Source organism: Lepidochelys olivacea (genome assembly GCF_965140295.1).
Source record: "Lepidochelys olivacea isolate rLepOli2 genome assembly, chromosome: 17".
NCBI lineage: Eukaryota > Metazoa > Chordata > Testudines > Cheloniidae > Lepidochelys > Lepidochelys olivacea.
The window spans coordinates 6,783,475-6,808,318 of NC_140427.1; the positions used below are offsets into that span (position 1 = coordinate 6,783,475).

General features: G+C 38.8%; 1 protein-coding gene across 4 annotated transcripts in view; it reads left to right on the plus strand.

Annotated features, from left to right (window-relative positions):
- The window catches only part of USP32 (ubiquitin specific peptidase 32), a 153,092-nt gene that overhangs the window by 12,836 nt on the left and 115,412 nt on the right, over positions 1-24,844 (plus strand). For all 4 annotated transcript variants that reach the window (XM_084650999.1, XM_084651000.1, XM_084651001.1 and 1 more), the window contains exon 2: positions 19,357-19,484. In XM_084650999.1, the coding sequence (XP_084507125.1) occupies positions 19,357-19,484 (128 nt within the window). The remainder of the gene's footprint in view (positions 1-19,356; positions 19,485-24,844) is intronic.

The window sequence follows — 24,844 nt, forward strand, 5'->3', positions numbered from 1 at the left end:
CAGAAGGGAACCCTCCATTCTCCATCAGTGGTAGCAGTGGTAGGTGTGTTGTAAAGTGGTTGTGCACTGTCTACACTAGCACGTCCATTTTACAAGTAAATTACATTGCACTTTCTCCTCACTTACAAAATGGACACTCTGCCTTCATTCTTCTCATTCATTTTTTTTAATCCCTTTAATGCTTCTAATCACCATAGTATCTAGGCACGTATTAAGTGGGTAGGTGTATATTTTAAGTTGTATTTCTCTGACAGTTGTCCCTCTGGTCTCACATTTGCATGTGTTATTGGTCAAAGGTGCACCAGCAGTCACTGCTTTTTCTTTCCTTGCAGCTTTCTTTGCTGTTGCTTTAATATGCATTTATTTCAGTAACAGATGAATAGAGAACATTAGGACATAGCAAGTATTTCTGGTCTCGGTGGACAAGGGCCCCTGCTAGATGTCTGGAACGTTGTTCGGCAGTAAAGCAGTTAACGGTTCCATGATAGTAATTGGGCTTTAAAGTAACACGTAAGTAAAAGGAGTAAAAGAAGAGTCACGCTTTTCTGGGTGCTGCTGTTGTGATTTGGCTGCAGGCTCACCAAACCAACAGTGCATCTACTTACTCTCAGAATGTGCATTACAGCCGTAGGGTGAGAGAGTGTTATTTTAAAACAAAATTGTGAATTTCAAGAATTACAGCAAAATACATGGGAAGATCTGTCTCGTGAAGAACTGTTCAAAATATGGTTTGAATATTTTAGCCAAACAAGAATTGTACATAGTCTATTTGGCCCTCATCTACATTGGCCAGCCTATGTTAGAACTTTTCCCAGGTAGGAACCTAGGCTGAAGTATATTTTCCTTCTGATGGCCATTCTTCTAGCATGATTTGGCCCTGTCCATAGTAGCCAGACAGTTCTGGTTAGAACCCTATTTGGCTGTAGCAGAATAAGCTCAGTTCTTAACCTTTGCCGTATGGCTATTGTAGACCGTTCCTGAAATCAATATCTTCAGAAGATGTAGATTAATTTTAACTCTGATGTTTATTCTACATGAGATATGAGGGTAGTGGGCAGAGTTGAAATTTTTAAGACATGATACCATTTTTTAGTGTAGCTGTGTTAAGAATCCCTTCTGAATACAGGTTGGTTTTCCCAGACTCTAAAATGGAACTATACTTAACGTTGTGGGCAGCTTGTGTTGTAACTGTGTTCCTCCAACATGAATACATTTGGAGTATAGGCAGGACATTAAACTTATAATGGGATCATGTCCAGAGTATTTCTAGTCTCCGAGTTTCCTAGTAGTGAATTCTTTATTTGTGACCAGTATTTAATTCTGAGCTTAGCTTTAACTGGTTTGGATGTAGTTCTTATTTTACGTGTATATTCTCTTCCTTTGGGTTATTTCTCATACTTCTGGGTAAGCACGGTTTAATGTAAAATGATATGTTGTTAAATGCTAGCCATCTGACTATTTTTCCTGGAGGTAATAAAATAGAAGCCATTTTCAGCCGCTCTTCTGAATCATGGCTGAGCCTACTGTGTTTTGTTCATTTCTGGTAATACCTAATCGCAACAGATACACACTGCAAGCCCAATTGACAAAATGGCAGTTCAGAAGAACAGGGATTTGTATTTAATCTAAGTTGGATGAAACATCCTCACAATAGAAAGAGTAGAAAGAAGTATTCAAATTTTCCTTCTAGAGGATGTTAAAAGAATTACGTGGAGTATGAAACATATGCCACAGAGGCAAAAGGCAGTGTGGATGGAAGGAAAAAGTATAGGGGAGCACGGTGTAAAAACTGATGATAGGAAAAAATGAAAAGATGTGGTGGTTCATTTTGGATAAGCATCCTAAAATGTGGTGGTTGTCTTCACTCTTGTCTCTTAAACTCTTGATGTGCACTATGGTTGGGGCTAATGGATCCCAAACTCTTTCACTGACAACTGGAATGAGTCACTATTGTCAAGAAAAAGATTTATTAAAGAAAATACAGATGTTTACCAGAACAGTATCAAATCTATACTATTCTCATTCCTAAATTCCTTTTAACTACTATTTGTAGTAACTGTGTGGGAAGAGAATCTGAGTTAGTTCAAATTGAGATGCACCATGCAATTTGAATGATGTCATTGTTGATAGACTGGTCATGAGAATTCTTAAATGTGGATGTAGCTCAGTTTTTTCACAATATATTACAGAGTTTATAATCCATCGATCCAGTTGTCTCAATTGCCTTTTGCAGATTAGGATTATTTCCCAAAATATTTTACATTAAGTTGTATATTTTGCCTCTTTGAAACCTCTCAAAATTGATTTGGTTCCTGACAACTTCATAACAGCCGTGGAATCACAATACAGAGTAATGAAAAAGTAATAACGTTTTCATGTATAAGTAGGACAAAGATTCCTGGGGGAAATACTGAGCAAGTGATTACAGGGAAAATTATTGCTTAGTTAGAGATTAATTGTATGTTCTATAAGTTTTTGATATTGAACCTGTAAAATGAAGTCACTTAAAAAAAAAAATCAGAACGTTAAGAGAATTAGTAAAACCAGAGCTCAAACTGAGGGACATCTTGGGGCAGGAGAATTTTACTTTCTTTGTTGAAGGTGAGCGTTTAGCTCAACATAATAGGGACAGGGAAGCCTCTGGCATTAAAATCCAGTATTTGCATGTTTTTATCAAACCACAAATGGCATGCAATGTACAGTCACATACTGTTGGTACTTGGTAGTCTTTCTTTTTGGTACTTAGGTAAATTTTTCCAAGGCAATGCACAGGCAATTAGTGCTCTTTACCCAGTAATGTCGATGGGAACTGAACAGATATGTCCCTGTATGGTGTCTTGTGAATTTGTGTATGACCATAATTTAGCAAAAAGTACAAGCCATGTTAAAAGTACTGTAAGGTGCTTTAATCCTATATTCTAGGAGTGTTCCTCTCCCTAACATATATTAAATTCTCACCTCCTCTGTTTTTTCCTGTTTGTTTCAGTACTGTACATCCGTTAGACTCTACTTTCTAAGTTTTTAGTTTTTTTTAAAATGATCTAATGTAAAACCAAGGACTGACTTCCTTCCAGATAAAGTTGTGTTTGGAGTATCATTAGAGATCTTGGGTATGTAAAGATCCATCAGGCCTTTTGTGCTATTACGTCTCCCAATATTAATGAAGTATGGTTCTATATTAATGAATGCTGGCTGTAACCCAACCTCTTATCTGTAAATGGTTATATGATGTGATTACAGCATTTAAAAAAAAATTCTGAGGATTTTTGAGAGGGGATGTGGGAGAAACAACATGCTTTTTGGTTGGCTTGTTTGCATTGTTTTTGTTTACTAATAGGATTAGAATTAATATTTTTAGTCACTTCTGTGGTGCTCATCAGCATAGAATCTGTGCATAGGCACAGTATGCACTGGTGTTTCGATGTGCTACAGTAAAAGAACCCATTAATCTTGACTGTCCACTGGTCTAACCTCTACACAGAATTTCTCTGAACCTGACCTTTCTCCGCTGTGATGCTTGTTGTCCAAGCATGACTTTTTTGCATTTTTAATAGCAGCACTTGGTCGTACTGTCTGATGCTCTCTGTCCATTATATCTGCAGAATCTAACCTTCTTTGCAAGTGTGTTGGAGAGCAGCCCAAGGGTGTTGGCGAGCAGCCAAATGCTGAAAAATGGGAAGTTCAAGCTGTTGTATTGATATTTCTCATGTAGGTGTAAAATGATTATTGGCATCAACTAGAGAACTGTGTTGTATGAAAATTTTTGTTTGACCTCAGCATTCTTAGAAGACATCACTTCTCCTGACATTGCTTCGTAGATTGTTTTTTGTTTTTCTCGTTTGTTAGTATACGGATAATATTTTTATAGCAAATTCAGGGCTCTGTACGTCTGCTGCTACAGTTCAGTTTTTGGCAAAAACTGCTGAAATTGTACAGGCTCGGGTATCTGCCAGGCTTTGATTGACTAGAGTTCGAGTGTTCGTGTGGGTTTGAAATTGTATGTATAATTTAGTGTATCTCACAGTGGATCATCAACATGTTCCTCTCTGCTTCCAGCTTCTATAAGCAGGATGATAATAGGTGTAAGTTAAATTTCTAAGAGAAGAGCTGGAATCATCCAACTTATCTAGGAAACCAGTTGTCTTCTACTAACACCCTTTTCCTTTTCCAAATGGTGTATGGAAGCCAATAAATTTTTTTTTTCAAACTGTAGAAGGATCTCTGGGATAAAATTACGAAGCATGTTGTTTCCCATTGAAAATGAAAATGGAGCCTCTATTCATTGATATTTTCCAATGATCAATACACAAATAGCATAGTTTGCCACAGATGCTCATATTAAGTGATTTGGTGCCATCACATATAGTCTGGAACATCTTAAATTCAGGATACCAAATTACTCGGATCAGTTTTGGGGAGAAAATTGGAGAGTTTAATTTTTCACTGATGTTACTGCATTTAGGTTTCTTCAGTTGTTTGACATTCATGGTTAGCAGCAAGAAAGGTGGACCTCGGTCCTTTAAAAAGGACACGGCTCTGCATCTGAGGTGCAAAATGGTGGGATTAGTTTCAATTGTCATGACCTTTAAACTGATGTATATTGACTTAGGGCTGTCTGTGCTACAAAATTAGGTCTGCTTACTTCATTGCTCAGGGCTGTGCAGAATGTCAGGCCCTGTGCGATGTAGTTAAACTGAACTAAGGGCTGGTGTAGACATCACTAGGTCACTGGAAGAATTCTTCCATTGACCTGTTGATCACCTCTGAGAGGTGGATTTACTGCACTATTGGAAGAACCCCTTCCATCGTTGTAATAAGTGTCACGCTACAGGGATGCCGCTGTAGCACTTCTAGTATAGATGTGCCTTTCGATTTAAGTGCAGTCCTACAGCGTTTCACTCAAATGGCAGTATTGTGCTAGTGGGTGAGAACCTAGTAGTCAGCCTTACTGAGTCTCTTTCCGCTGAGGCACAGTGAAATGTAAAAAGCAAACAGCAGAAGTGTTAATTTAAGATTTTAAAAATATTTGTGTTAATTGATTTACAATTAATTGTTTTAAAAAAATAATCCCTACTAGGCTTTTTGTTTTTTAAAAAAATACGGAGTAAATTTGCTGTCATAGGCACGTGCAACCCCCTTAGGGTTGCATGGATGTGACTGAGCCAAAGTGGGTCTGTGCTTTTTGATCTGACATTCATTAGAACTTCCTCTAGTTAAAAAGGAAAGGTGCATCCCGAACAGCAGTCGGTTCATCTTAGTGTTTCAAAGTAAGGCAAGAAACAGGGAGGGGTAAAAATACAGGGTGCTGGAAGAAAAAGGGAAGAGTTTCTAAAATGTTAGGACAACTTTGTATAATTTTTCAAACACTGCTTAGCTTTGTTTGTTAGTAAAAATGGCTGTCTTCTGATTTAGTTAGACTTTTTTATTTTGATTTCTAAATAAAATACTGTTCACATCTAGAGATAATGTAAATAGTTTTGATACTGCAGAGTGTGCAATTGAAGATTGCGGTATCTGTTGCTTGAAGATGAAATCCTATAAGTTAATAATTGTTTTCCATACAGTATTTATGCTCCAATCATGCAAACATTTGCACATAGTTAACTTGAAGCATCTGACTAGTCTGATTGACTTTAAGGACATGAGTAGTTCCGTTAAAATTATATGCAGGTTCACAGGAATGGGGCCTTAGGCTGTAAACTCCTCAGGGCAGGGAACTTGTCTTTATACATGTCTGTTCAGAATAAGCTTAAGTAGGATGAGAAGAAAAGCAGTAAAATTTAAATTTCATTCTGCAACTTAAATTTTTTCCCTATGACATTAAACATTATGTCTAGCATCTTGGTACCTGACATTAGGCTCTTGATTAGAAGTAGCTTGATATTTTTTTTTTTTTTTTTAAATTTTGGTGTTTAGTACCTGTAACTCCCACTGCTAGAAGCAGGATTTGTTGGTGACTATGCCCTCTAAAAATCACGCTACGTCTAGCAACCTCAAACTGAATTCTTGACCTACACATGTTGGTGATGGATGGCCTTTCTCTTTTAAAAAAACAAACAAAACCTAGACTCCAAAGTAAAAAAAACTGGGGGATCACTTGAGATTTTCTCATTTATTTTACAATATAATTACTCTTGGAAATATTTAAAAATTATAAAGCTAGGTATTTACAAATTTAAAAACTTTTAGAATCATAAGTCTGTACAAGTTGCTTTAGATTTAAGTTATGCTGTTGAACTAAAAATACTCCCAATGTTTGGATTGACTGAAGCTATGTTATAACTACTGTATTTTACAATAGAATTTTTAGCGGAGGTTGTGCAGTTTCACTTAAATTTAATTTAACTCCAGAGGACTGGAGTTAAGGCATTCCCTACAGAGAGCTGGAAAAGGGATGCAGTGCTAATCTGTCATTAAACTGTTTTCTAGATTATAGCAAGCCTGCCAGCAAAAAAACAGTTTTAGGATGGCTTTCCTTAGGAGAGTGTGACTTAGCCTTTTATAGCAAGAACATTTTATTTCAGTGTAATTTAGGAATAATCTTCCTTTTTTATAAGATATTACTTTGGATTCAGCTATGTGTGTGAGAGCTATAATTTTACATCAGGTACAATATCTAAATATAAATAATCCTGTAATTATTTGAATTAAAACTTTAAAGATACAGGGGATAACTTTATAATGTGACATGTAAAGAACTGGACTTGTAGCTCCAAATTAACAATAATAGGAGTTCCATTGCAAAACACTGAAATTTCATCCCACTTCATTGGACAAGTGATAATCTATTGCTATGTTGGCTAACATGAGTTTTGTCTTAGAAGGTGAATTACACTAGATTTTTTTGTGCTGTATGGTTCTTTTACTGCCAGTTTATGAACATATTAACAATATACTTGAAAAAATATTGTCTGTACACAGCAGACTGTGTATGTGTGTGTAAAATAACTCATAGATGTATTATCTACCGAGAGAAAATATTTTTGATTATTTTTGAAAGCTGATTTGCTTTTGTTAAGAATGTACATTTCAGAAAGCAAACAGTTCAACTCACGTTCATTGTAGATACATTCATGAACCTCAGTCAGTATTAATCTGAAGCAGGTCACTCACTACCTTTGTGTTTCTACCCTGAGGAGATGAGTGAGCTAGTTATTATGGTCTAGTAATATCGCATTACTTGACAGATGCCTATAGTATTGTATACATTTTTTTTTTATGGCTGTAGGTTTCATGAACTCCCCAGTAAAATGGATCTCTTTGAACAAGTGACTCTCTGTAGCAGACAGTAAAGATAGTGTCCCATTTATCGTACGCTCATCACATTAATTTCTCTACAAATATGGATACAATCTTGCTTAGTTAAAACCAAACTCATTTCTGCTTTTCCTTCCACTTCCCTTTCTCATAACAAATAATTGGCACATTTCAGTACTATGGGGAATCTCTACATGGAGGTCTGAGACTGAATAACAAGGGATTTTGTGTGTCAGAATTCATTAAAGGTGAAGACAAGTTTGTAATAACCTAAAATTAGAATAAATTTAAACTAGTTTTGAATAATATTGAGGTCTACCCCTCCAGAGGTCTGACTTTAAGTCTGGGTTGCCATCATGTGCAAGTTGTACATGCTATTGAGATGGATTGTTCTGCTCTCAGTTTCTGGCTTCCATCTAGCAGACAATGCAGTGCTGTCGAATAAGACAGCATTACATAATTAATGCTTCCCTGCACAAATACAGTTATAGTTACCACTGATGCCATCCTTGGAAAGGGCCATAACTTCTTCAAATTGAGCTTTCTCAGAGTAAAAAGCCTGAGGTGGTGAAGCTAAGGAAGGAGAGAAGCCTGAGGTGTAGAAGGTCTTCACTTTGTGTAAGGTTAACGTGAACCCCTAGCTGACCAGTGTACCAACACCTCACATAAGGGCTTGCAATCAGTTATTCCTTAGGAACAGGGTGGTTGTTTTTTTGTTTTTGTTTTTTAAGTACCTGAGTGGGGTTTTTTTTGTTTGTTTTTTTCTTTTAATTTAAATGACAAGGTCATTGGAATCTCAGACTGAGATCTGTCCTGAAAACTTTCATATTGTATTAGTCATTTACATTTTCAGTGCCCGGGATTGTGATACAATGTCATCTACTTGTTAAAGCAGCAACGTTGTGAAGCTGCAGTTCAAATTCACACAATAAGGAGTAATTGGAAGTTTCACATTTTAAATAAATCTGCTATGAGTTACTCCAGTTTTGAGAAGTGCAAAAATATTAGTCTGAATATGCACAACAAAAGTATCCAAGGGTCAAAATCTCTCTAATTTGTGAGTGAAATTTGTATGAAATTGTTGTTTTGTTGAAGTCACGCTGCAGTTATTTATCACCACCTCATTTATGTTTAATTCTGCCACGTAGGAAAACCAGACACATGTTAAAGTGAGTACAAGGCATTGGATGGGCAAGATGTAACTAATTTGTGTACTATCAGGGATGATCGTTTTATCACATGCTAAAATAGATAATAGTTTAGTGAGATGGAAAAATGCTAATTGAGTAGGTAGAGGCAGTGGAATTCTCATAGTAAACAAGATCAGAATCTAGGGCAGGTGTTAGGGTTGCATTTGTTTGAAGTGGGTATTAAGCATATAGCTTTTTAAAGAATGGTTTGTTAGTGAGACTGGTTTCACTTTATTGCCTTTGTACATAGCTTTTGTGCCTCATAGGACATCAAGTTTTGGAACTGGGTGGCTCAGGCTTAATGATATCTGGAACCTTTCGTCTCTAGGTCACTGATTGAAATCTGGCCCAAATGAATAGGGAATAAAGGTTTATCAACATTTGTTGTTTGATTAATGACTTCATGAAATGTATGTTTAAAGGAATAAAAAGTGTAAAAGTATTTGAAATTAAGTACACTAAAATTAATAGACTGTAGACACTTACCATACAGGACATAAAAAACAGAAGTTAGGTGAAACTCTGGGGGCAGCAACCTCAAGTACCTCTTTCAGTGATTAAAATATTGACACATGCATCCAGAGCTTAGGCATAACTGGATGAGAAAAGGAGATGGTAGTATCATCCATCACTTTGTGTTTACTTGTTCGTGCTGGTTTAATTCAAACGGCTAACCGTGGTTTGGCGTAAGCTATTTTTTCCATGTTTTATTATAGAAACACTGTGTATTGCTGGAGTGAAAAAGGCACTTAAAACGCAGCAATACGCAATGTTCCTGGAAGACCAAAATAAAATAGGTTTCAAAATGTATTGGGTACAGCAGAAATTATGATGATTTCAGGAGCTTAAATAAACAGTTGTGAAGAAATTAATTTTAACTGCTTGGGCTGAACTAGTACAGGCTTTCTAATGTTGTCCGAGCTCTTTCCTCCTAAAGTACTAGGGCACTGACTTTCAGCAGCCAGAGACGGTGGATGGGCTTAGAGTTTTTCCATTCCAGCGGCGGAAGTAGATAAGGGGTGGGGGGAGAGGTAGTGTAAGTAATACCCTTTTGCTCTTTAAAAAGAGAGACCATGATCTGGCCTATCACTTTATGTGGGACTCCAGGAAGCCACTAGTGGTGGCTTTACCTGTAAAATACATAAGCATTATTTTGCCTTCCCTGGTATAAAAAAGTTTTAAGGGAACTTTGGAAGTCTCCTTCCTGGAAACATGTTTTTTAAAACTAAACAGGTATGTACGTATTTTAGAGTGTCTGTAAGCAGGTGGAAAGCTCTTGGTCCTTTCCTCTTAAAGATTCAGTAAAGGCAGAAACAGTTAAAAATACTTCATATATAGATAGCTTTCTGTTGAGACACCAAAATAAATGTTCTGGGGAGAAGGAAGTTGTCCAGTTATTTTCTTGAGCTTCCTGTGAAAATATTAAATTAGAAGCTATATCGATGCGTTCATAATTGTTGTGGTATGTTGCAGAGCAGTAGTACAAAATACAATATCTCACAAGTTAGAATTCATAAGACTTTTGAAGATGACTATGTCAAGGTTCCTCCCCCACTCTGAACTCTAGGGTACAGATGTGGGGACCTGCATGAAAAACCTCCTAAGCTTATCTTTACCAGCTTAGGTCAAAACTTCCCCAAGGTACAAAACATTCCACCCATTGTCCTTGGATTGGCCGCTACCACCACCAAACTAATAATACTGGTTACTGGGGAAGAGCTGTTTGGACGTGTCTTCCCCCCCAAAATACTTCCCAAAACCTTGCACCCCACTTCCTGGACAAGGTTTGGTAAAAAGCCTCACCAATTTGCCTAGGTGACTACAGACCCAGACCCTTGGATCTTAAGAACAATGAACAATCCTCCCAACACTTGCACCCCCCCTGTCCTGGGAAATGTTGGATAAAAAGCCTCACCAATTTGCATAGGTGACCACAGACCCAAACCCTTGGATCTGAGAACAATGAAAAAGCATTCAGTTTTCTTACAAGAAGACTTTTTATAAAAATAGAAGTAAATAGAAATAAAGAAATTCCCCCTGTAAAATCAGGATGGTAGATATCTTACAGGGTAATTAGATTCAAAAACATAGAGAACCCCTCTAGGCAAAACCTTAAGTTACAAAAAAGATACACAGACAGAAATAGTTATTCTATTCAGCACAATTCTTTTCTCAGCCATTTAAAGAAATCATAATCTAACACATACCTAGCTAGATTACTTACTAAAAGTTCTAAGACTCCATTCCTGGTCTATCCCCAGCAGAAACCAGCGTATAGACAGACACACAGACCCTTTTGTTTCTCTCCCTCCTCCCAGCTTTTGAAAGTATCTTGTCTCCTCATTGGTCATTTTGGTCAGGTGCCAGCGAGGTTGCCTTTAGCTTCTTAACCCTTTACAGGTGAGAGGAGCTTTCCCCTGGCCAGGAGGGATTTCAAAGGGGTTTACCCTTCCCTTTATTTATGACAAGAAGCTATATCGATGCGTTCATAATTGTTGTGGTATGTTGCAGAGCAGCGGTACAAAATACAATATCTCACAAGTTAGAATTCATAAGACTTTTGAAGATGACTAGATCATGACTCTGGGTAACTTAAACCTTCCTGGTATTAAGCCCTTTCGACATGCACTGAGATGTAGACCGATGATGCATGTAGTAAATGATTGCTTTCTGAACCGCATCAACAGTCTCCTGAGGAATATTACACATCTAGCAATGGCTGTAGCCAGTAAATTGGGCAGAATAACCAAATTAAACACTTGATATATATTTTTATGTAGTAATGAAAGCAAAACCAGTTATTAGGAAAGAAAAATTCATTACTTCAGTTTGGCCAACTTGACAGAATAAGTAGATCAGATATAAATATAGGAGGGCACCGATACTTAAATGTGATTGAGTAGATTAGAACAAGAATAGTGTATGCCCAAGACAATATTTGTAAAGTAATAAAAATGAACATATAGCCCCAACATGATGATTCCTGGGTGCGTGAAGCTGAATTTTTCCTATGTCGAATGAACATCTTTGGAACTAACAGAGCAAAAGGGATTGGGAAGTGCATCTTTAAGCAAGAGCCTAAGAAAGAGAAGAACGTGGATAGTAAGCTCTTCAGGGCAGTGGCTGTTTCTTTTGTGCTAGGCGCTGCACAGTGGGACCGTCATCTCTAAGAACTATTTGTAATACAAATAATACAATTAAAATCGCCCTCCTCCTTACCAGGGGTTAAACACTGGTAGAAGTAAGCAAGGGGAAGCCATAGAGAAAATGTGAAGGGAGCAGATTAAGTGCTTTGGTCTCAGACTTCTGAAGATTACTCAGGCCTGCCTCCAAAATATTAAGACTTTCAGGAGGTATGCAACCATGTATGATGTTGAGTTGAATAGAGGAGGAATAGGCATGTTACAAGGAGAACAGTTCTTGAACTTAACTGTTGTCCAGATGCCCTTAAAGTAGAGGAGAGCTTTTCCAGATCTGTTAAATTTGTCTTTTTTTAAAATTTTTCAATAGTAGAGAAATACAGTGGTGCATGGGGTCGGTAAGTCAAAGGGAAAATCTGCTTTTTTCAGTTTCCAGTTGCAGTTGGGTGTGGGCAGTGGCGGTATATCTGTCAAGCAGCAATGATGGTGAGGGGAAAAAAAAAATCCAAACTTCCCATTAAAAATAAAAATAAAAAAAAAATCCTGGTAGTGTTTTATGGACCTTTGTGACAAGGAGTTTATACTTTCAGATGACTCAGCTACTTGATAGAGTGACTAGAGATTTAAGTATAAAGCTTCCACAAGCGCTCTCCCATCGGCATAGAATGGCTACATGAGATCTTACAGCTGGGCACCTGGATCAGTACAGCTGTGCTGCTGTGAGGTCTGTAGCGTAGACATAACTTCTGTGTCGTTCATGGCATTAGGTGTCAGTATGCTGCAGGCAGGACAGCCTTTTGGATGAGATCTAAAACAGAGATCTTGAGCACTTAAGGTATGCCTGCACTGTAGTTGGGAGCAAGCTTCCCAGCCTGGGTAGACAGACCTGCTGCTCGCTCCTCTCAAGCTAGCGGGCAAAAAATAGCTGTGTGGATGTTGTGTCGTGGGCAGAGACTACTGCTGACCACCCAAGTTTGAACCCAGGGGATCCCTTGGGTGGCTAGCCTAAGCCCCTGCGTGTGCCATAGCGTCCACACTGCTGTTTCTACTGCGGTAGCTTAGAGACAGCCAGCTGTGAGTCTGTCTTCCTGGCTAGGGAGGCATGATCCCAGCTGCAGTACCCACTGCTTACAAGTAGAGGTTTATTCTTGGTTTCCTAGTCCAATTCAAACTTGCACAATTATATTCAGCTTCCTGAATTGCTCCACAGTTTGTTTAGTTCAGTGTTCTTCACTACACAAGTTTAGCACAGGAAATATTATGTGCTGTTCGACATTAGAGGAGATATTAAACACAGAGAAGGCTGCAGTTCAGTGGTGTGTGTAGTAATTCCTATATATACATTATATGTAGAGCACTCTTGCGATGAAAGCTGGAGGTGTGATGGGGCTGGCTGGGACAAACTCGAGTGGCACTGTAACCCCAGGCACCCGGCCATAATGCCACTAATTCAGATTTGGAGAGGTCTAGTGTAGGGGACATGGGTGTCAGGCTGGTGGAGGGAGAGGATACCTGAAATGGGAACAGGAGGATCAGGTGGTGATGGAAGGAGGGAGAAGGCCAAATCTTCCTCTGCAGCCCCTTAAAGGTGCTATATAAATTATAGCAGAAGTGTTAATGATGGCTGTAGTTAAGGTTGCCAGATTATGAATTGTTTTAATTATTAAAACGGGTAAATCTTATAAAGGAGCACCCAATAAATTTATGACTAGGAAAGCACTTGGATGAGTAAAAGTCGCTTTATATTCTAGCATATTATATGCAGCCAATTCACATTTATCAGGTAAATGAAATTTTCTGTTACAACAGTAATTGAAGATTTAAACTGGGCATGGTATGCTGCATTTTTTCACTTAACCAAGCAGGAAAATCTTAAATATAATTAATTAGGAGTGTGCTTGTGCTTCTGTTGTGTAGTGCTTTTACAGTAACTAGAAGCACCAGTATTAGCATTTGGAAACTGACTGGAATTGCCCTATCCTATTCTCTTCCTAAGTGGCTGGGGTTGCCATTACAGCTGGGGACATGCGCTTTGTAGGCATGCAACTGCAGTCCCATGTAGGAGTGTGTGTTGCTTCTGATGGCATACTGTAGAGAAAAGGACATGCATTGGGAAGTTAGAACATGAGGGGATTCAGAAGCAAAAGGCTGAGATCCAGTTTAAAAAAAAAAACAGAAGGGAAGTGAGAAGTTGCAAGATAAAGTTGTTACCCTAAAGTTGTCATTTTGCACCTTTTGTACTAATATTGGGAGTATGGGAAGGAGAAGGAAGAAAGGAAATTAAACCTTTTGGAAATGTGCTTTTTATTGACTCAGAAGAAGGCTATGTAATACTGCTCTGGATCAGTGCATGCTTCTGTCAATGTAAACCTCAAGCCATATTCCAATCTGTTAATAGTCTTTCAGGTTAGACTATAGACCACCACTGATAAGGTTCTCATGTTTGTATCTACCAGGCTGGTGCACTCGGGGTTCTTTCCTTTGCTGTGCTTCTGCTCAGTAGAGGGGGGCGGGGGGAAAGGTATATGCTCCTGTTGGTGTGGTTGAGAAGGGCTCAATGTAAGTAATTCATATTACCCCTCAGGACGTTTTTATGAAGCCGATGTTTATTTAAATACAGATCATTGGCAGTGTCTCTTCATACAATGCTCAGGTTTGTATTCTAATTCAGCAATGCAGTAATTAATAAAAAATGTGAAAAGCTTTTAGTAGACCAAAGGACTTACGTATGTTTTGACTGTCAGTTCATTTCCTTGACTTTCTGCATTTTACCTCTTTTAGGAAATTGAACCTGAAGTGGTGTTTAACTTAGTTTAGTGCATTAAATTAAAGCATTGGGAGTGACGGGATTGTATTAAGTAACCATGCATCAAGCTGGTGTGTTTAATACATTAATTGGGTCCTTGAAAGTCAGTGGGGTGTACATATTGCATCATCTTACCTATGTAAACCCTGAAGCATCTGGTAACGCAAGATTTAGGTTATGTTGTTTAAACATCTTTCTTGGCCTTTCTTCACTGTATAATCACAACAAAGATTGGATTGATTTTATACTGAGACTAAAAGAAATGGATTTGGAATCAACAGTGTGGAAAAATACAATGCTAGGAGAAAGTTTCTCTTTTTGTGTTGGAAGACACTTACCCCTTTTCAAAGGTCTCATAATAATACTTTTATTTTACTGTAAAATAGAACATAAGAACATAGTGGGTCATGCCATGGTCCATCTTGCCCAGTATCCTGTCTCCTACAGTGGCCCATACCAGAGCTTTGGGGGAGTGTACAGAACAGGGCAGTTATGGTGATCCACCCCTTTCTTCCCCTCTTGGTTTCTGGTAGTTGGAGGCTTTTGGTCTCCGCGAGCATGGGGTTGTGTCCCTGACTATCTTGGCAATAGTCATTGTTGGACCTATCCTTCATGAATTTATTCAGTCCTTTTTTGAACCCAGTTATACGTTTGGCTATTACAATGTCCATGGCAATGAGTTCCATAGGTTAGCTGTGGATTGTGTGAAAAAAGTACATTCTCTTGTTTGTATTAAACCTGGTGACCCCTGGATCTTGTGTTATGTGAAGGGATAAATAACACTTCTCTATTCACTTTTTCAATTTTCACTGTATTCAGATCAGCATTTATAATTTTGTAGACCTCTATTATATCCCCTCATGGTCGCCTCTTTTCTAAGCTGAGTAGCCCTAATCTCTTCAGGCTCTCCTCATGTGGAAACCGTTCCATAACCTTGATGATTTTTGTTGCCCTTCTGTATACACTTTCACATTCCACTATATCCTTTCTGATATGGGATAACTAGAACTGGACACTATTCAAGGTATGGGTGCACCATGGATTTATATAGTGATTATGATATTTTCTGTCTTCTTTTCTATCCTTTTTCCTAACATACTGTTAGCTTTTTTTTTTTTTAAACCACTTCTGTACATTTAGTGGATGTTTTCAGAGAAGTATCCAGTGACTCCAAGATCTTCTTTTTCTTGGGTGGTAAACAGTTAATTTAGAACCCTTCATTGTGTATGTATTGTTGGAATTATTTTTTCCAATATGCATTACTTTTGCATTATCAATGTTAAAGTTCATCTGCAATTTTGTTGCCCAGCACCCACTTTGAGAACTAGATTAATTCATGGAGACTAGGTCCACCAATTGCTATTAGCCAGCATGGGCAGGGATAGTGTCCCTAGCCTCTGTTTGCCAGGAGCTGGGAATGGGTGATGGGATGGATCACTTGATGATTACCTGCTCTGTTCATTGCCTTTGGGGCACCTGGGATTGATCATTGTCGGAAGACAGGATACTGGACTAAGTGGGCCTTTGGCCTTGTGTTCCTGGAGTGCTCCTTTAATACCTTTCTCATGTAGCAGCCCCACTGCTTGTTTGGCAGGCTTCCTGCCTTTGATACACTTTAAAATTAAAAAATTGTATTGTTAGTTTTTGCATCTTTAGCAACTTGCTTCTCCAATTTTTTCTTGTCTTGTTCTATTAAACATTTACATTTTACTTGCCAGAGTTTGTGCTCCTTCCTATTCTTCTATCCTATCCTATTCCTTCCTATTCCTTGTTAGAATTTGACTTATGTAGACTTCTAGCATTTATATATAAGCCCTTGTACATATTGTCAGTATTTAGTTGCTTTCATGAATTATGTTTAAATTGGACTTCTGTGTTTGGCTGTTCCTCGCTAGCTTCTACCCGTACTTTAACAACTTCTTTCCTATTCCGTATATTAGAATATAGAGCTCACCTTTTAATAAATTCATCCCTAAGGGATGTGCTCCTCCATACTTGTCAGGTTTCCCCGAGTCCTTAGTTTAAAAAAATCCTCTACCGCCTTCTTAATTTTACATGCCAACAGTCTGGTTCCATTTTGGTTAAGGTGGAGCTTATGTTTCCTCTGTAGGCTTCTCCTTCCCCAGAAGGTTCCCCATTCTTAATGAGCATAAATTTGTCCTCCCCTCACCAATGTCTCTTCTATGCAATTAGACCTGGTAGTTCTGCCTGTCTTTCTAGCCCTACATGTGGAACTGGAAGCATTTCAGAGAATAATACCGTGAAGGTCCTGAACTTAAATCTTGTAGGACATCCAATGTTCTCATCACACTTAGCTTTTGGACAAGAGTTAGGTATCTTGGTTTATCTTGGTTTACTCCTACAAAAATACTTAGTCTGTATGTATGTATGGAGCCTTGCTACGTGAATTCCTTACATATTTGAAGGCTATGGTGAGATACAGGATCAGGTGGGCAGAATCTCTAGCCTTGTGTCCTGTCCCCCACTCTTCAGGAGAGGTTGGGGGCAACCTACAGCTATGGAGGTTATTCTTTGGGCTGTTTCCTGTGCCCAGATAAATGCTGAGGAGAGAATTTTCTAACGAGACTGTGGTGTTTTAGCAAAACTTTACACAGAATCCTACTTTCTCTCAAGAAATAAAAATTGGGAATGACTATATAGACAGAAACTAATATGGGAGTATGAAATTTAAATGTTACTTTATGCTCCAGATAACAATGCCGTTGCCAGTAGATGACCTAATTATATGTCAGTTCTTGTTTTATCAGTATGATATGCAGTGGCAATAGCTCAAGTAAAATCCTTACATCAAAACTATCTCTTCATGACAGCATTAATGCTGTCAAAATAGCTTCTTTTCTTTCTTTATCACCCCATTTCTCATAACCTTTAAAACCTTGTTTTTAGTTTAAAAAAAGCATATGAAAATTTCAGTATCATTGTCTTGAACCAATAATATATATGAAAATAAATATGGGGGTTTCTTGTGAACATAGTTATTAATGAAAGGTAGATTTTTAATTTAAATGTGAACCAATTTCAAAATAGGTGAGAAATATTTTGACAAAACAGTGACAATGAATCTTCAGTGAGTTAAGGGACAAGTTGTAATCTTCAAGGATGCTGGTTGGAAATGAAATCTGTGGTGTGCTGTATGCTTCTAACACTCAAAGCCCTAAACCCCAATAACCATTCAGGCATGTTTGTTATTGTTTAGCTGCTGATTTATAGACCTTCAAGAGGGGAGATGGTTTGAGTAATCTTATGAAGACGATGAAAAATGCCCTAGTGGTAATGTTAGTTTTGCATCCAATGTTGCTTGCTTTGTGTTCTGGCTTCAGTGTGAAAAATGGTTCTATTCTGCAGCACAATGTCACTGATGCGTGATCTGGGTCATATAGTCTTCTAATGGCAGAATAGGGTCACAAACCTGTCTCAGTCTGACACAGCCTAGGGATGGGAATTCCAGTTAATGTTTTATTCCTTTTCTCTTAGGATATAAATGGAGAGTGATTAGAACACATACTTGGGTGAGGAGAGATTCAAAGGGTTTTGATAATAGCTTATAATAAATGTGCTTTCGAAAATCTGCTAGACACTGTTCCTGCATTGGCAAGGGAATGGTTTTAGATACTCCTAATTATCAAGTTTAGGTATGGGACAGTTTTACTTGTTCATTGACAGAAACAGAGGACTTTATTTTCTAAACACGCCCTCGCCCTCTTTTTTTTTTTTTTTTTTTTTTTTACATTAAGTCAGCAGGAGAAGTCTGTTAACACACTACTTAAATGCAGGATTGAAGTGGGGGTAATGCTGCTCAGATTGTCTTAAGGGCGAGAGTGGTGTTGTAGTAGGCAACAGGAATCAAAACTCCATGGCTCTGTTCCTAGTTCTGTCATTGACCCATTTTAGAGAGTCAAGGTGGGTGAGATCTTTTATTAGATCACCTGCTGTTGGTGAGAGAGAGAGAGAGAGGCTTTCAACAGAGGTTGGTCCAATAAAAGTTATTATTTCACCTGCCTTGTGTCTCAAATATTCTGGGACTAACAGGGCTACAGCTACACTGCATTTTGACCAAGGAACAGAAATGTGCCGAACGTTATCTTTATAAAATGGATATCGAATGGAATCTCACAGGGTTCTGAGACTTCATTTTATCAGAGCATTTTGGCTTCCATTCAAACGAGGCACTGAAGCACATGAGTTAAGCACAAGCTTAAGTGCCTTGCTGAATTAGGACCTTGAAGAACTTCATTAGAAAGATGCTGGAAGTGTAAAGTATTAAAATCAAAGACCAGTTCTTCAGGCAAGAGGAAGCCTGTGTGCATGTAAAAGGGGAACCCATCAATCCTTTTGTCATATGTTGTAGGTTGGTGCAAATACGCTTCAGTAGAGAAATCAGCTTGCAGCTGTGACTGTGGAAGAAAAACTTAAAAAATGATTTTTCCACTCCTGCCAAAACTTAACCATAATATAGTTAGATCTGTTTTCTATTAATGCTTTTTGTATTATGATTCTGTAGGTGGTGATTTGCGGAAACTCTTTTTTATATAGCACACAAGCAGACTTTTTTATTTGGTAAATGAAAACTGCTTACATGAAGGAGCTTGGCTAGTTCAACTCTTAACTACATGTTGGCAACTATCAGTTACAGATCATGCGTTTGGCTTATACTCAGTCCAGATTTATATATATTATACAGAGAATATTCAATTGATGTTTAATTTTTTGTTCTATGTGACTTTTCACTCCTTTTCTGGAATATTTTTCCAGATGTCTAATGAGAGCTAATAAATTAAATACACAATTTCTTTAATTTATCTAGGTATTTTTATTGCAAGACAAGAGGATATGTTTTAGAAATTTTTATTTCTCTGTGAAAGGACTTCTTGATAGTGCAGTTAAAGCTGCTAAATCTTCCTGCACATCTCCCTTGATTATAATTTCTTTTTTCTTAATACAGTTACAGATGTAGAACTAAAGCGTCTGAGAGATGCTTTCAAGAGAACTTGTGGACTCTCATGTTACATGAGCCAGCAGTGCTTCATTAGGGAAGTGCTTGGTGATGGAGTGCCTCCAAAAGTTGCAGAGGTAATTATATCTATCTATATTTATATATTTACTGTTTTCCTTAGAGGATGTATGTATGTGTGAGTATACATCCATCCTAATTGTGATGAGCATGCCATTTTTAATACAGCTTTACAGCTCACTTTTTCTGGCTGGGGACAGTTGGCCACGATTCTGGTCAGATACTATCAATGTTGCTTAATCAAGAGAGAGCAATAGCTGTCAAGTGACAATGAGGTCCATCTACACTCAGTTGGCAGCCTGAGATTGGCTTGGGGAAACGGAATGGAGAGGCATACCGTCTTATTTTCGAAAGAGTCAAAATCCTAGACTCATGTTGATTTGAGGTGGGAGCTTGACCCTGTAGAGTTCTCATGACAAGGTGGGGCTTTCTTTGTTTTTAAAGGTACCCATACTTCTGGTTACTCCAGAATTCTACTGACAATTTAAGTGTCTTAAAAGATTGTAAATCAAATAAGATTACTTAACTGTATTTGTAAAGACTCATACATAATACAGAAAAATATCCAGAAACAAAATGTGCTCCATAAATAAAAATATTGTGTAACCCCCCACCAAAAAAAACCACCACGCTACCATCTTGTGTGTTTAATATGGATGTTCAGAAAAATGTTTTATTTTTCAGTGTTGAAGTGATTTGAGAGAGAAATTAATAAAATACTGAATGCTGGAGGGAAAAGAATAAGATTAGCCAGAACTTTAAGCTGAGATCTTGCTGCTTGTCATTCCTAATTATATATTTATAATATCTTCAATTTTGCTGATCTTATACACAGTACATACATCTAATTTTTTTAAAAGATAATCCTTGAAATGTAGGGGTGGAAGGGATCTCAATTCATCAAATTTGGCCCCTTGTGCCGAGGCAGGACCAGGTAAACCTAGACCATCCCTAAGGGTATTTATCCAACTTGTTCTTAAAAAATTCCAATTATGAAGGCTTAGCTTAACTACCCTTATATTTAGAAAGTTTTTCCTAATAGCTAACGTAAATCTCCGTTGCTGCAGATTAAGCCCATTACTTCTTGTCCGATCTTCAGAGGACACGGGGAACAATTGATCAAAGTCCACTTTATAACAGCCCTTAACATAATGGAAGACGGTTATCACAGCCTCCTTTTCTCAAGACTAGGCATGCCCAGTTTTTCTAACTTTTTCTCATCGGTCAGGATTTCTAAACCTTTATCACTTTTGTTGTTCTCCTCTGGACTCTCCAGTTTGTCCACTTCTTAATGTGTGGTGCCCAGAACTGAACACAGTATTCCAGCTGAGGCCTCACAAGTGCCCACTAGAGGGACAATTACCACCCATGACTTACATATGAGAGTCCTATTAATACACCCCAGAATGTTAGCCTTTTTCTTGCAACGGCATCATATTGTTGATTGGAATTGTGTTCAATCTGTGATCCACTGTAGCCCCCAGATCCTTTTCAGCAGTATTATCTCCTAGCCAGTTACTTGCTATTTTATAGTTGTGTTTTTGGTTTTTCCTTCCTAAGAGAAGTACAGTAAAAAGCTGTGTTATCTGGCCCTGTACCAACCAGAAAGCTCTATAAATCAGCATTTCTAATCTTCATAGAAAGTCCGGTTTATAGTCCGGTTGGCATGGGGCTAGCAGGTTCCCTACCTGGCTCTGTGTCGCTCCCCGCAAGCGGTGACCTATCCTTGCTGATCCTGGGTGGAAGCGCAGCTAGGCAGCTCTGCGTGCCACCTCTGTCCACAAGTGCCACCCCTGTAGCTCCCATTGGCCATGTTTTTTGGGCAATGGGAGCTGTGGAGCCAGTGCTCGGGGCGGGGTGGGAGCAGTGTGCAGAGCCGTCTGCCATGCCTCTGCCTAGGAGCAGCCGGGACAGGTCGCCACTTGTGAGAAGCTGCCCGAGGTGAGTGCCCCCCCCCCCCCCGCCCGGATCTGGCATCCCGAACCCCCTCCCATACCCCAACCCCCTGCTCTTAGCCCCCTTCTGCACCCAAACTCCCTTCCAGAGCCTGTGCCCCAACCTCAAATCCCCCTGCACCCAAATTCCCTCCTTCTTTGTTAACTGGCATTTTTCACTTATCAGCACCCCCAATGTGCTGGATAAAATAGCTTTTACTGTACTTTGCACTTGTTTTTATTGAATTTTTGTTGATTTCAGACCAATTTTCTAATCTGTCAATGTCATTTTGAGTTCTTATCCTGTCCACCAAAGTGCTTGCAACCCCCCTCCCAGTTTGTTGTCCTCTGCAGATTTTGTAAGCATACTCTTCACTCCATTACCAAGTCATTAATGGAAACACTGAGTAGTCCTGGACTCAGGATGACTGCTGTATGACGCGCATTCCCAGTTTGACAGCAAGCCATTGATAACTATTCTGAGTACAGTCTTTCAATCAGTTGTACACTCACTATAGTAATTTCATCTAGATCGCATTTCCCTAATTGGCTTATCAGAATGTCTTGTTGAACTGTCAAAAGTATAAATCAAGTTATATCACATCTATTGATTCCTCCCTATCCACTAAGTCAGTAACTATGTCAAAGAAGGAAATTCGGGTGATTTGGCCTTATTTGGTTTTGACTGATTCATGATGGCTATTCCTTATAACTCTGTTATCCCCTAGGTTGGTTGATCAGTAACTTGTTCCAGTATCTCAACAGGTATCAAAATTACGTTGACTGGTCTAAAACTTCCCAGGTCCTCTTTTCCCCTTTTTAACAATGGATACTATTCTCTTGTCCTCCTCTAACTTTTCTTATAATGTACTTCAAGATCATTGCAAATGGTTCTGAGATTGCTTCAGCCAGTTCCTAAAGTACCTTAAGAGGAGTTATATCAGGTCCTGCCAATGTTAATTCATCTAACTTACCTAAATATTCTTTAACCTTTTCTTTCTCTATTTTGGCTTGCATTCCTTCCCCCTTGTTGTTAATATTGTGTTGATTATCTGTAAGCATTAACATTTTCTGTGAAGACTGAAGCAAAATGGTCACTAAACAACCCAGCCTTCTCAATGTCCTCAATTATTAGCTCTCCTTCCCCACCAACTAGAGGACCTATGCTTTTGTCTGTCTGCGTGGTAATACATATATGGGAAATATTTAATGCAAAAGGTTTATTAACCTTGTAAAATATGACAGATGTTTCTTTTGCATCGATCTCAAGATTTACTCCAAGATATAGCTGTTTATTCCATGAATATGGGTATTTTTTGGCCTGTTATAAATCAGTTTTTTGTCTTTTTTTTTTCTTTCCCAGCACTGAAACAGATGATGAAAGCATGGACTATTTTATTCACTGTTATGATATAGTTGGACATTTCTTATGCAAATTGTTCAGTGTTTAAGGGCATGGCTACACTTGCAGATGTAGAGCACTTTGAGTTAAACCAGCCTTCGTAGAGCGCAGTAGGGAAAGAGCTGCAGTCTGTCTACCCTGACAGCTTCAAGTGAACTGGCGTGGCCACATTTGCAGCACTTGCAGCGGCATTGGGAGCATTGCATTATGGGCAGCTATCCCAGCATGCAAGTGACTGCAGCGTGTTTTTCAAGTGGGTGGAGTGTGACAGGAAGTGTGTTGTGTGTATGTGGGGAGGGGGAAGAGAGAGAGTTTTTGGGGGGGCTGAGAGCATGTCAGCATGCTGTCTTGTAAGTTCAGCAGCAGACCCCCCCCCCCCCCCCCCGCCTCTCTCTCTCATGCAGCTTTCCAACTAATGGTTGCTTTGTCTCGGAGCAGATAAGCAGCCGGATGTCAGAAATGGGGCTTCCAAAGGGCATATCCGCATTCCTACAGTAATTCAAAAACAATGACAAGAGTGGCCATTTGACTAAAGGGGATTATGGGCCGTTTCCGGAGGCTGATCAGAGAGCAGTAATGCAACACCTCGTCCACACTGGCAGCGGTCCAGCGGGGGCGCAGCAAATGTTATTCCACTTGCCGAGGTGGAGTACCAGCAGCGCTGTAGCCGTGGAGTCAGAGCCCTCTACATGCCTTGCCAGTGTGGACGGGTAGTGAGCTAGTGCGCCTGGGGCTCTTTTATTGCACTGTAACTCGCAAGTGTAGCCAAGTCCCAAGAGGAAATAGCTATGTACATGCTAGCTCACATTAAATTAAAAAAAAAAAGTTTTTGTATAACTTACTCTTCATTTGAAATATCTCTCTAATCTTAACTTCCAAATATATGGTCAGGATGCTTTCACTATTAATAGCCTATAAAGTGATTGGATAGGAACAAAACTGTATCTTGTCTTATGAGTTATTGGGTTGGAATAATACTCCTAAAATTCCACTGTGAGACTGGACCTCTCATCTCCCTTTGTAGTGTAGAGTTAGGGATTAAACTGTGTTCTAGTGATGAGCCATGTGATCTTGTGGTGTTCTAGTGATGAGACATGTGATCACAGATAGCAGTGGATTTTGTTTTCAAATAATGTCTGCTGGTTGTCTTCTGTTTTTTAAATCATTGCTCACTGGTAGAGACTACGTCATGGTTATCTTACTTTAACTTGCCCTCCACCTGACAGCAAGTCTCAGATTTCAGTCAGTGAACCAAGATGAATGCAAGAACCAGGATTATGTTGGCTAAATGCTGAGACCGTGACACCTCAAAACTATGTAGCATTAAAATGTCCAAATATGCCTAATAATTGTCAGTCAGGCAATATACTTTAAGTAATACACTTGTGACTCATCTCTCTGAACTGAGTACCTTGATTAGATTCTTCAAACAAAATCAGGGCCTGGTTAAACCCATATTTTAAAAAGAAAAGGAGTACTTGTGGCACCTTAGAGACTAACCAATTTATTTGAGCATGAGCTTTCGTGAGCTACAGCTCACTTCATCGGATGCATGCCGTGGAAACTGTAGCAGACTTTATTTATACACAGAGAATATGAAAAAATACCTCCTCCCACCCCACTGTCCTGCTGGTAATAGCTTATCTAAAGTGATCATCAGGTGGGCCATTTCCAGCACAAATCCAGGTTTTCTCACCCTCCACCCCCCCACACAAATTCACTCTCCTGCTGGTGATAGCCCATCCAAAGTGACAACTCCTTGTCTTGGGTGGCTTGGGAAGTGGGGAAAGCAAGCAAAAAGATTAGTTACTCAAAGCTCTATTCTGAGACCTCTAATCTTTAACCATTGATCTAAATGATGTTAAGGTGGGGATGAGTACTTTGGCTATCAATTACTCCACTAGCATAACTGCTCTCTAAAGGTTCTAACCCATCTGATGAACCATCTGGGTCTCCACAAATTCCAGCATGTGGGATTATCTGGTTTCAGTTTGATAGTTTAAAAACCTAGGAAACTACACCTGAAAACCTTCATTAAAAACAGGATAAAGATTGCAAAGTCAAGCACTCAGAAGTTAGAAAA